We start from the raw sequence: 11413 nt of genomic DNA, 5'->3' as shown, positions 1-11413 counted from the left end.
CTGCTGCGCAGTTCATTTCGGGGATTTTTCAAATATTTATTCAGAGAGAAAGAAATCTAAAATGAGCCAAACTAGATTTGTGATTGTTCAGCAACGTTCAGCAACGCGCGCACGAGTGAGTTCAGTCGACGACGAGCGAGCGGCTTGGCCAGACGGAAGTGCTGTGATCCCTTGCAGATTTGATTTTATTAGATTTAGAGATATGAAAAACCCAAAATTACCAACGAGCATCGAAAGTCAAACGGCGTCATCGGCGCCAAATACAAATGTACGGCCACTGCGTGGCTTGCTATTGAAGTGTGGCCTGCTGTTGGTATTGAGTGCCTCAACAGGCGCTTACTTCGTATGGCTAATGAGTAAGGAATCCCCTAACACTATGTGAATATTTAATTGAATACTTAATTGATTCAAATGCTCATCAGACCGAAGCAGCGAGCTGCTTGGCACCGGCCTGCACATTCTCGATCGCAGTGAGTGGCTTGGGGAACCACCGAGCGGATTCCAACGGCTGCCCACGCCCGTTTCAAATGTCATTATACATCATACGGCCACGGAGGGCTGCGACACAGAGGTGAGTTCTGATATAATTAAAGTGAACTGCAATTAAAATATATAATCTGTGCAGGAAGCGTGCATCTATCAGATGCGTATGATACAGTCGTTCCATATGGGCTCGCTGAACTTTACGGATATTGCCTATAATTTTTTGGTTGGCGGCGATGGCCAGGTGTACGTGGGTCGCGGCTGGCATGCTCAGGGCCAGCATGTCTCGGGCTATGGCTCCGTCTCACTCAGCATTGCCTTCATAGGCACCTTCACGAATGTGGCCCCAGAGGATAAGCAGGTGCGTGCAGCCAGGCGGCTGATGGACGAGGGCGTGCGCTTGCACAAGCTGCATCCGGACTATCACATCTATGCCCATCGACAGTTGAGGCCCACCGAAAGTCCTGGCCAGAAGTTGTTTGAGCTGATGCGGCACTGGCCACGCTGGACTGAAGATGTGACCTCATGTAAGCCCCATTCACTTTGGTCCATTATCCTTGAGCCTGAAGCCAACTCTCTGTTTCAGTGCGCCGATTGAACGACGAGCCGTTGAGGCTTGTGGCACGCGCTGCTTGGCTGGCCCAGCCGGCTCTGAAGGAGCTGCCTCCCCTGGAGCTGCCAGTCAAAGCTGTGCGCTTTGTGTTCACCCTGTCAGAGCCATGCACTACACAGGCATCGTGCACCTTTCACATGCGCTTCTTGCAAATCGTGCACATCGAGGCCGAGAACAAACAGGACATTAACTACAATTTCGTGGTGGGTGGCGATGGCAACGTCTATGTGGCCAGGGGCTGGGACGCCAGCTGTGATTCGGCCGACGCAGATAGGCCACAGTTGGATGCGCTCATTGTGGGCTTTCTGGGCAGGTCGAAGCCCAATGCCAGTCAAATGAAAGTCGCACAGGATCTGCTTGCACAGGGCATCAAATTGGGCAAGCTGGCGAAGGATTATGAGCTGATAGACGAGCTGAAGTAGAACTGTAACCAGGCTCTGCTTAGCCAGTGCCCTAGCAAGGCGCACCATGCCGTGAACTCCACCAAATACTATTCTACATTACATTACATTGATAATCCAAGTTAAATTATATAATAAATTCACATCTTTATTTTAGTTATAAATATGCCTTTATTTAGTATTAACAATTGCTCAATTTGTATTTATAATTTCGACAGCACACTGGCAAATGGTTAAAACCCTTGTTGATTTCCCAACTTAACTATGTACACTCGATATATGTATGTACTTATTATATCTGAGGCGGCTCCACTAGATGACACTTTGTGCTTACAACAATTGGCTAAATGAAACGCGTAATTTGGAACTTGAACATGGCTACTACATAAACTTAGTTAATTATGCTACAGAGATAACGACTGATTCTGGCATATCACATGGGTGCGGTTGGTCGGACGATTAATGATCCAAGATGCGCATGTTGCCAGACACGATTTTGTTCTCCAAGATGGCACCGGCGGGTATGTCGATACGATCGCCATGATTGGCAATGATGATCACAGTGCCCTGCAAGGGAAAATATGATTTAGATATACCAATTTAGATGTAATTCCAATGCAACTTACGCGCAAGGACACGCCACGGCCGAAGGTCACATCTCCGCTGACTGTCAAGTGGTCCAGCTCAATGATGTCGGGTATGTTGGCAAAGCGACCCAAGAACTCTTTGACCTTCGAGAAGTGATTTTCGCCCAGTTTGACCAGGGGCGTGGTGGGGAACATGCGCTGCGGCGACATCACTAGGCTACCATTCTTAAGCGTATACAAATTCGACATGACGAGCAGCAGATCCGACGACTTCTTCACGGGCAAGAACCGAGAGCGTGGCACATTGATGCCAATGGCGCCATCGAAGCACTTCATGGCCGCACCCACCGCCGTCTCCAGCTGAATGACGCGCAGTCCATTCTCGAGTGTCTTGTTGTTTACAATGATCTCCATGTTGAGCGTGCGCTCGCGCAGCACTCGGTCAATCGCTGTGGCAACAAAGCAGCATTTTAGGCATCGCATTTGATTGTCAGCCCCAAAAGTAGGCTAGGCCAACAACACTTACCAGCCAGATTGGCCCAAATGTTGTTGGTGTTGAAGAACTTGAAGGTCTTGACGGACTTGAAGTCATCGACGTGCTCCTTGGGCACCTGAGCAATTTCCAGCAGTCGCAGCTTGTTCTCCATTTGAATGAGCGTGCCACCCTAAAAAGGACAGAGTATATGAGTATGCTGACAGGACGTCTTCTGCACCATAGCTACCTTGACATCAGCACGGGTCTTGTCGGTCACCTCCATGACGAATTCGAAGGGCGTGCTGGCACGCTCCTCGCCCACCAGCTTGTTGAGTATGTTCAGGTCGACGGTGGCGCCCAGATTGTCAATATTGGAGAGGAAGCAGTACTCACGGCCCTCGTCAATGAATTTCTTCAGCAGACCCGAGTTACGGAAGGTATCGTAGAAGTCGCCGTGACCAGGTGGGTACCAGCTGAGCAATTAGATTAGATTAGATTAGATATGTGCAAATTTGTGATGCCAATTGGTGACTTACGCCTCCATGTCTTTCTCCACATCAAAGTCCTTGGCGACGGGCAGGAAATGCTCGCGGCTGATGCGCGGAAAGCAGCTCTGATTGAAGGTGTGTATCTGCACCCGGAATCCCTTATATTTGCGCACAATCTTCTCCGTATCCTCGTCCGTATTGAAGGAGTTCATCAGCACGAGCGGCACGTTGGCATCGTATGTCTTATTGAGATGCTCAATTTGCTGTACCGTCAGATCCAGGAAGGTCAAATCGGAACGCACGGGAATGACACTCTTGGGTCCGTGGCAGCCCATGGAGGTGCCCAGACCACCATTCAGCTTAATGACCACCAGTTTGTCCAACATGCTCCGGATCTACATGGCAATTACAAACGATTAATAAGGGGTTCGATATGTGTTTTATATTTTGGGGGTTAGCACAAAAGGATTTGGTTAAGCAAAATTTGGAATTAAATGAAGCGCAAGTGCTAAAAGAACCAAAGCATTAACTATAGTAGTTAAACGAATAGCAAAATAAGCGTTCCAAAAGCCCGTTAAGATTAAGAATTGAGCATAGAGTGAGAGCGAGATCGAGAGCAAGAGCGAGAGCAAAAGGAGAGAGCTGAGCACGAAAGCGCCAGAGAGAAGTGTAGAAGAGTTAAGAAAACGCTTTTACCTCATTCTATATATGATATGTATATATGGGCAGACATTAGCCGGCCATTAGAGTGGCCATTGCAACAAGAGCAACGCCAATTCAGTATTCAAATCAAAGTACACGAAATATGAAAAGATTAAGAAAATATAATTTATAATGACATACATTTATATATATATATATACGTATATATGCGCACAAGAGAGTTATCGTTAGTTTTAATTGGATTGTTGGGGTCGGGCGCTTGTGTGTGTGTTTGTGTCTTTGTTTTTCTTGGGTGTGGGAAAGATACCAGGGCCAGAACACCATTAAATGTCATCCATAGACTAAATATCAATATATTAACATACCTGCTCGTTCTTGGGCGCCTTGAGATTAGAATAGTTCATGACTGCATTTTCGGGCAACTTCTGAATTTTGTTCCAGTCCAGCGCAGGTCCCTCTGAAAAGGTAACGACAGCTTATTAACAGGTATAGTACGGGACTCGATAAGCTTACCCTCTTGAAGGAAACGTCCGAAGAGATCGGCGAACCGACCCATTTCCGCTTGCAGTGCTGGACGACGAGCCGGCTCTGTCGTCTGGAGCAGACGATCCACTTCATTCTCGAGCAGACGCAGTGCATCGCGCTTGGTTACCTCGTGGAACTCCTTCGAATCGGATGGAGCGCGCTGATGGCCGCGTATCTGAAAAAAAACAACAACTAGCATTAAAATACACTGCGAGAAATGATGGCAACGTAACGATTAAGCTGCGTGCCGAAGCGCAACCAGCTGAACGCACTCGAGTGACAAAAGTTGCAACAACAACAACAGCAGAAACTGTTATAATGAAATAAAGTGAGCGTGGGAGATAAATGACTAGCAGATATCCTATAAATAAGCCTATGCTATGAGAATGATATGGGGGAAAGCGATAGAGATTGGGAGAGAGAGAGAAAGCAAAGAAGGATAGAGAAATGAAACAAAAAAGCGAAAGCCATGGAGAGAACGAGAGATTGGCAGAAAAGAGACAGAGACAGGGACCACAAAAGTAGAGGGGGAAAGAGAGGGATAGAAAATTACAATGAAAGAATAATATATATAAAAATTTGATAGAGAGAGAGAGCTCAGAAAGAAATAGAGGATAATAGAACGGTTGAATGGAGAAATAGATGCTGCAACAAGGAACGAATGGAAAGAAATATGCATAAAATGGGGCGTGTGTGGCTGAGATAGAAAGAGAAAATGGAGCACAAGATTACTCCATTTCTGCATATATTGCTACCCGGCCTTTACAGCCCTCTTACAGGGTATTGGGTACAATAAAACAAATTGTTGTTGCTCGCGTAATGCGTGCCTGGGGCAATTACAGGCTTCGCCTGGCAGCCAGACGAGGGCATCTTCAGCGCTAGTGGCGACAGTTTTCCTTAGACAGCAATGGCAAGAAGTTGGCTTCCATTTCTTTTTCTGCTGCTGCTCAGTGTGAGCGAGCCGACTGCAAAAGCAAACGTGGTAGACGATGGCTTGAGGCTGGCAGGACAAATGTTTGGCATTAATACGGCTGCAGATGTGGCTAATCTGGTGGCCAAGGCATTTTCGCGGGTCTCCACGCGCAAGAGGCCAGATTTGATGAGCGTGCTGCAGCAGGGTATCGAGTCCCAGCGTCAGCAGCAGTTGGAGCAGGAGGAAGAGCAGCAGCAGCAAGAAGAGGACAATGCGGAACAGGAAACCGAGCAAGAGAATGCACAAGAGTCGCCGCCCGTGGATAGCGACACTCGCCGCCGACCCATGCAGCTGAACACCGTGCAAATGCTGACAAACATGATGCGCATGATTGGCTTCGATCCACGCAAGCTGGGCGCACTGGCGCTCAATGCAATTGTGATGATTGCCCAAGCGGTGCGCTTTCTCGGAACAATAGAAGAAACACACGAAACTAACTCTCATTCTCTCCCACAGATCGGCAGCACGATCATGCAGGCAACTCGGGGCGGTAGCGGCAACAATTCAAACACTGGACCCGAGGCGCTCTTCGAGCCCAACGAGCATCAGCCGCGCTCTCTGTCGCCCGGCAGCCCCATCGATTGGTTTCTGAAACGTCCGGGCGCCCATACCCAGCGTATGCTGCGTCGCATCATGGACCGCCAGCTGCCCGAGCACATTGTCGACATGATTGAGGCCAAGGAGACGGCGGATGGCAACGAAGCTGCCTGCCTAAAGCTGCTCATGTGCAAGAGCTCGCCCATCATTTGGGGCATGCAGAACTCGCTGGAGAAGCGCTTGGCTGGCGAGCAGGAGGAGTACGACGACCAGAGCTACATGAATGCGAATGCATTCTTCAAATATATGCCCAGCCTGGATGAGTTCAGGCAGCACGGCGAGAGCTGTGAGTCGCGCTTTGCCAAACATTGTCCACGCAATGGCACATTGAAGACGGCCTAAGAAATACCAAATATTTTATTCTAGATTGATGCAATCGAAATTTCCCAATGTTTTTGTTTTTTACTTAGTTTTAGTTTACGTTTAGTTGCCGTCAATAAATCAATAATTTGTTTTATAATTAAATGCAACCTTTGTGTCTGGGCGATAAGCGCCGTCTCTAGGGTAGATCTAATGTTCCATGAAACGACCTCTAAAATATTAGATTATATGATCTGTCTGTGGCTTACATGTAATATACCTGACTTTGTCAACCTTCCGACTTTGCTTTGGATTAGACGCTATCGCCACGATAAGCATCACCCAATAACTCAGCGTTTGTTCATTAAAATTATCTACAAATGGGTTAACTACTAAGTACCCACGTCCTACACTGGGTTGAACACCCCCAAACGGTATTGTCATCATGACGAAATAATTATTTTTGCGTAGTAATAAGAATAGAAATTTGTAATCTATAGATATTTTCATTGACTGACGAAATAATCTATTTGTAACGGAATTCATTGTGAAGCTTAAGGAAAACCAAAAATATTAGCACAGTTGAACAAATTGAAGATTCAGTAAATCGGAAACAGACTTTTGGACGTTCTAAACGCCAAAATAAATGATACAAAATCTTGATGTTTCATCTTTAAAATTAGAAGGTAAAAAGTACAACTGCTTAACAGTAAATTCTTTTGTAATATTTTAAAAAGTTCAGTTAACGAAAAATTGGCATACAATTTCAAAAGTCTATTCTACTACTTAATTAGTTTACAGAGAACTTAGTTCCAAGCGTTTTCCAAGAATATTTTACACAAAACAGAGCATATTAGCTTTTATTTCGAAAAATTTGTCTGTCTAGTCTATTCTAATTTTGCAATCAGAACCAAATACCAAATCATTACTAAAAGCAAAACCCGTGAAAGAGTTTCGATTATCAACGCGTGCTTATCAATCATTTCTATAGCTATATAATAATGATTCGTTAAATATACTGTGACGGACAAACAAATAACAAACAATAACAAAAACTTTGTTGTGCAATTATTTGCAAAAACTGTGCATTGACATTCGGCAAGGTTGTCGAAGCCCACTCAACTGATGATGCTGTCTAAGCGATGCTGCCATTAGCTTAACAAACGACAGACTCAATCATGTTTATATAGCTAATATTTGCCCAGTCCAATAGCGCCATCTAGTGGTCGAAAGTAGCGTGTGCGAATCAATTAAAATCGACGGCTTTTGCAAAGATGTATTTATATATGTGTGTATATAATTGCTATAATCATTTTTCCAATTGATGGCAGACAAATGAAATTCGAAATAAATATATGAAAAAACAAGAACAATCAAACAAAAGCCATCAGACACGCCTTCTGGAATGAAACGCTTGCTGTGGGTTTATTTATAAACGACGCCACGCCAAGAGTGATAAGACAAGTGTCAGAGGGCAGGTGTTTGAACTTCAGGGAGGTCAGCTGTTCAGATAAGTTATATGACAACGTACTACGACTCTTCTCTACCTCTCTCTCTCTCTCTCTCTCTCTCTCTCTCTCTCTCTCACTCACTCTCTCTCTCTCTCTTGTTGTCTATACATAATACATATTTTTAGAATGCAATTTGTGTGTTTGGCATATTTATTAGCTCGAAGGAGTTGCATAATATAGCTTACACTGTCGAGCATATTAGTTCGTAAAAGCTAAGATTTTTAATGCGTTTTTAATTGTTGTCTTAAGTGCGTTTTTAATTAAGACTATTAAAAAGAGCTGAACTGGTGACAGAGCTCATTTTCAGCATCTATTCATAGCCACTATGAGCTCAACTCTTTTCGAATTCGAAAATGTTTATCACAATAGGGGAGGAGAAATAAACTCCGCACAAGTTAATTAAAGTAATTTTCAGTTGCACCTGCGGAGCACAATGTTGTTCAGATAAGATTGCCACTGAGTAACATTGTCGATTTCTAATGAAACATACAATACGAGCAGAAAATGTGGTCGGGGCGAATACATATGTATGTATTGATGTATCTACATATTTCATGATTAGAATTATGTTTTCTATTTAGGCAACATAATGATGTGGAATTCACGGAATTTGCTGTGCGTTCTGCCCTGTTAGGTAAATAAATTTTCGATGTACATATGTACATATGTATATATTTATTGTCGCAGTACTTGAGTGCACTTGGTCCATATATCGCTTAACGAAGGCTGTCACAAAACCTTTGCCAACTTACACCGGCTCGCTGCAGTAGCACATCAATGGGTCGTATGCCTGACGTCATTGTTTAGCGATAATAAATACGAACTAACTGCTGTTGCCGTGGGTTAGTTATAAATGATCCACTTGTGTTTTTCTTTTTGTTTGTCTTGTGTTCAATTCGTTTTATTCTTAACTAGTTGTTTAGCTGCTGTGTTCAATAAGCTACACAATAGCGCGCTGGAATGTGCGTAGACAATTCCGACGAATCCCGACTCTCGAACTTGGCGCGACGACTGTGCAATTGAAAATACGGCTAGAATTCAATATGAATTTGAATTTCAATACAATTTTTTAACACGAGTACGTCGGAGAGTCACAGCAGCAGCACCAGCACCAGCGGCAGCGGCAGCAACACCGACTGAGCCGCTGACGTCGACAGCGGCGCTAACAGAGCGACAAGTGAAGCAGCAACAAGTGATAGCGCGCTCGTCCGAGCGTCAGTGTAAGCCCATGTGTGTGTGTGTGTGCCAGCATGTGTGTGCCTCTATGTGTACTTGTGACAGCAGTAAATAGAAACAAAAAAAAATTAAAAGAAAAACAACAGCAGCACAGCGGCAAAACAATGTATAAGAAGCGCGTATAAAGTAAAGAGCTATTCAAGCAAGCCGGCCCATTATATCTTAACTTTAACTTCCACCATCAATGCGACTTGTGAATGCCCTATCCGCACACAATTTGGCCAGTCATTGTAGCGTATACTAACATTTATATGATCGAATTGAATTAAACGTTCATTGAACTGATTTTCAGAATCAATTGAGAACTTGTTTTCTACTTCACAAACTTTCCAGTTTACTCTAAAATTTCACAAGCTTCGTGAAACAATTGAAATGCTCTGCGTTTGTTAAAATTTGCACTGATTACAAAAAGGTCAGCGTAGAGGAAGTGACACAAATGCGGCAGACCAGCAGTAGCAGCAGTTGTTTATCAGTGAAGTCACAACGATATTTACGCGTTAGCCACGCCCCCATATTCAATTGGGTCAAGAATTATCGGCAGTGTGTTGCTAAATTGAGCTGCGTTTTCTGATAAGATTATCTTAATAGCGACCGACAGCAAACACATTGTGATTTGATATTAGAATCTTGTCGATTTCATAATTATGTACATACATATATTATACATACATACATATATTAAAGGCGCGTGTTTTGAGTCGTATAAAAAGTTTCGGACAAAGACCCTCAAAAGACTCACACACACAGGCATACGCACGTAGACATTCACCCACGGGCATGACATGTAGAAACATTTGTGTGTACTTGGCGACTAGGTCACTTGAAGGTTAACCTTAGCCAAAGCAGCGCAGTGGGAAAACCCAACCAGAAGTGCAACAACCGCCGCCAAAGCTTTGGCTAAATTTAGAGACCGTAAAAACCGGCAATTGTTGTTGCATTTTTTACTGGAGAATTTCCGCTGCATTTCAGTCGAAGCTAACTGCATTCAAACAAACGAGCAGTGTGAGAGAGAGAGAGAATAGTGAAGAGCGAGTAGCTAAGTAGCTAAGAGCGTTTGAATGTAACTAACGCAACTTACCTTGCCTTCTTGCGGAATATCCAACATTTTGCTTCAGTTAATTACAATATTTACACGAATGAGGGTCAAATCTTAACGTTCACCTAATTAAACACCTTTAAAAGAGCGCAAGACAAAAATCTACCGCACATCAAATCCACGCAACGCAATGAATTTGAATAAACTGACAATAAAAACACAACAAGAGCAGCAAGAATGATATACAAGTGTTGCCGCCGTTTGATTCTCTTATTGGAGAATGCCGTGAGCATAATTACTAGAGATGAGCCACTCCTAAGTAGTCGTTTCTTGGTCACTGTGAATGTAGACAAATCTTCTGGCAATGTATTATCATTACTTTAAAATTGTAAAATTAATAGTAACAAATTTTTAATTTCTTGACATAAAGTTTAAATGCAAAAGAAATACCTATACGTCAAAACTATCTAAATAACTTTTATATCGGAACGGTACGGCTTACAATTAATCACACATTCATCGCCCATAGCCACATCTCTAGACAGTCAATCAGCTGATTGTGTGTTAGTGATGGCATTTTGTTCGGTGCAACAGCTGACAAGTAAGTCAGAACAAAACAAAACTGGAGAGAAGTAATGCAAAGTAATTAGTGCAAAAGCATTCAAAGAGAAGCCGTACTAACTAAAACTCCGCTGCGCACTTTGAGAAAACTTAACAATAAAATGGGTGCGTGCTTTAGCTGCTGCGGTAATAGCGCCGAGGAAACAAACCTAATGCCCTCTCCGGTAACTTAATATTATTGTTGACCAACTAAGCATTAATCTTCTGTCTATCAAGGAGGAGCGTCGCAGTCAGCAATTGGAGGCAGCAGAGCGACGACGCCAGGAAAATGAATCTCGTGGAGTAAAGAATCTGGACAAGGTACGTCGACAGCAACAGCGTGCGTTAGACATGGAGCGCAGAGAAGAAGTGGCCGCACGCCAGGGTGATAATGGTCCTACTTTGCGGGTAAGTGAGTCCAATTGGATTTGGGATTGAAAAGGGGGTTTCGATAAATGTATCGAACACTGGATACAATAGCTTATAGAGTTGCACAAATAGTGTGGTGCAAATGGATAAGTTGAAATATTTCAATTTTTAATTAATATTGATTTCTATATCCATTTTTTACAGTGGCAAGCAGGTTAAAGTGTGGCTTCAAAGAGATTCAACCGCAGCTGTCTTATTGGATGTTTGGCATCCCCCAGTTGACTGTGTATTACGGCATTTGTATTCATTTGTTTTCAAATCAGTGTAAATATGTATTTTGTACTTTGTGATTAACTCAATTCTAGCACATCAACCAAATTTTCAACCAAAAATAAAATGATTATAAATCGCACAAATGAACGACCAGTGTTGGACAACACGGCTTAGCGCTGCAGCAGCAGCAGCTGTTTTGTTATGCGTTGCGTCAACTGCGCAGTCGGATTTGTTCTTTTTCACCTGTTGCCAGTTTTCGCTTTGTTTTATTTAATTTAATTAA

General features: G+C 43.5%; 4 protein-coding genes across 5 annotated transcripts; 3 read left to right on the top strand and 1 right to left on the bottom strand.

Annotated features, from left to right (window-relative positions):
- The first annotated feature begins 65 nt into the window (after nt 1-65).
- PGRP-LF (Peptidoglycan recognition protein LF) lies at nt 66-1661 on the top strand. Its single transcript, XM_018006009.2, has 4 exons — nt 66-356; nt 423-571; nt 626-1010; nt 1070-1661. Exons 1-4 carry the CDS (start codon nt 203-205, stop codon nt 1516-1518), a joined length of 1137 nt encoding a protein of 378 aa, XP_017861498.1. The 5' UTR covers nt 66-202; the 3' UTR covers nt 1519-1661.
- UGP (UDP-glucose pyrophosphorylase) lies at nt 1645-10174 on the bottom strand. 2 transcript variants are annotated; one of them, XM_018005999.2, is made up of 8 exons: nt 9931-10174; nt 4224-4410; nt 4076-4167; nt 3096-3442; nt 2807-3032; nt 2611-2749; nt 2124-2533; nt 1645-2064 (listed from the first exon to the last, which is right to left on the bottom strand). In XM_018005999.2, exons 1-8 carry the CDS (start codon nt 9955-9957, stop codon nt 1957-1959), a joined length of 1536 nt encoding a protein of 511 aa, XP_017861488.1. In that variant the 5' UTR covers nt 9958-10174; the 3' UTR covers nt 1645-1956. The 2 variants fall into 2 exon arrangements, with proteins under 2 accessions (XP_017861488.1, XP_017861486.1); XM_018005997.2 differs by lacking the exon at nt 9931-10174 and adding an exon at nt 8369-8659.
- Nucleotides 4407-6253, top strand: LOC108612925 (uncharacterized). Its single transcript, XM_018006012.2, has 2 exons — nt 4407-5604; nt 5665-6253. The coding sequence occupies exons 1-2, from the start codon at nt 5143-5145 to the stop codon at nt 6145-6147; spliced, it is 945 nt and encodes a 314-aa protein (XP_017861501.2). The 5' UTR covers nt 4407-5142; the 3' UTR covers nt 6148-6253.
- A 143-nt stretch (nt 10175-10317) lies between the features above and the next one.
- On the top strand, nt 10318-11273 carry Svip (small VCP interacting protein). Its single transcript, XM_018006019.2, has 3 exons — nt 10318-10673; nt 10726-10896; nt 11062-11273. Exons 1-3 carry the CDS (start codon nt 10611-10613, stop codon nt 11074-11076), a joined length of 249 nt encoding a protein of 82 aa, XP_017861508.1. The 5' UTR covers nt 10318-10610; the 3' UTR covers nt 11077-11273.
- Nucleotides 11274-11413: the final 140 nt, after the last annotated feature.

This window comes from Drosophila arizonae, chromosome 4 (genome assembly GCF_054131065.1).
Source record: "Drosophila arizonae isolate 15081-1271.41 chromosome 4, UAZ_ARI_1.0, whole genome shotgun sequence".
NCBI lineage: Eukaryota > Metazoa > Arthropoda > Insecta > Diptera > Drosophilidae > Drosophila > Drosophila arizonae.
Note: the sequence above shows the minus strand (reverse complement) of the source record. Positions and strands in the feature narration are given on the sequence as shown.

Coding starts and splice junctions, on each gene's coding strand:
- PGRP-LF (XM_018006009.2), top strand. CDS start 203: ATGAAAAACCCAAAATTACCAACGAGCATCGAAAGTCAAACGGCGTCA. Junction 357..422: donor TTACTTCGTATGGCTAATGA/GTAAGGAATCCC, acceptor AATGCTCATCAG/ACCGAAGCAGCGAGCTGCTT. Junction 572..625: donor CGGAGGGCTGCGACACAGAG/GTGAGTTCTGAT, acceptor TAATCTGTGCAG/GAAGCGTGCATCTATCAGAT.
- UGP (XM_018005997.2), bottom strand. CDS start 8,416: ATGACGTCAGGCATACGACCCATTGATGTGCTACTGCAGCGAGCCGGT. Junction 3,033..3,095: donor GTGGAGAAAGACATGGAGGC/GTAAGTCACCAA, acceptor CTAATTGCTCAG/CTGGTACCCACCTGGTCACG. Junction 2,534..2,610: donor CATTTGGGCCAATCTGGCTG/GTAAGTGTTGTT, acceptor TTGTTGCCACAG/CGATTGACCGAGTGCTGCGC.
- Svip (XM_018006019.2), top strand. CDS start 10,611: ATGGGTGCGTGCTTTAGCTGCTGCGGTAATAGCGCCGAGGAAACAAAC. Junction 10,674..10,725: donor CAAACCTAATGCCCTCTCCG/GTAACTTAATAT, acceptor CTGTCTATCAAG/GAGGAGCGTCGCAGTCAGCA.
- LOC108612925 (XM_018006012.2), top strand. CDS start 5,143: ATGGCAAGAAGTTGGCTTCCATTTCTTTTTCTGCTGCTGCTCAGTGTG. Junction 5,605..5,664: donor TTGTGATGATTGCCCAAGCG/GTGCGCTTTCTC, acceptor TCTCTCCCACAG/ATCGGCAGCACGATCATGCA.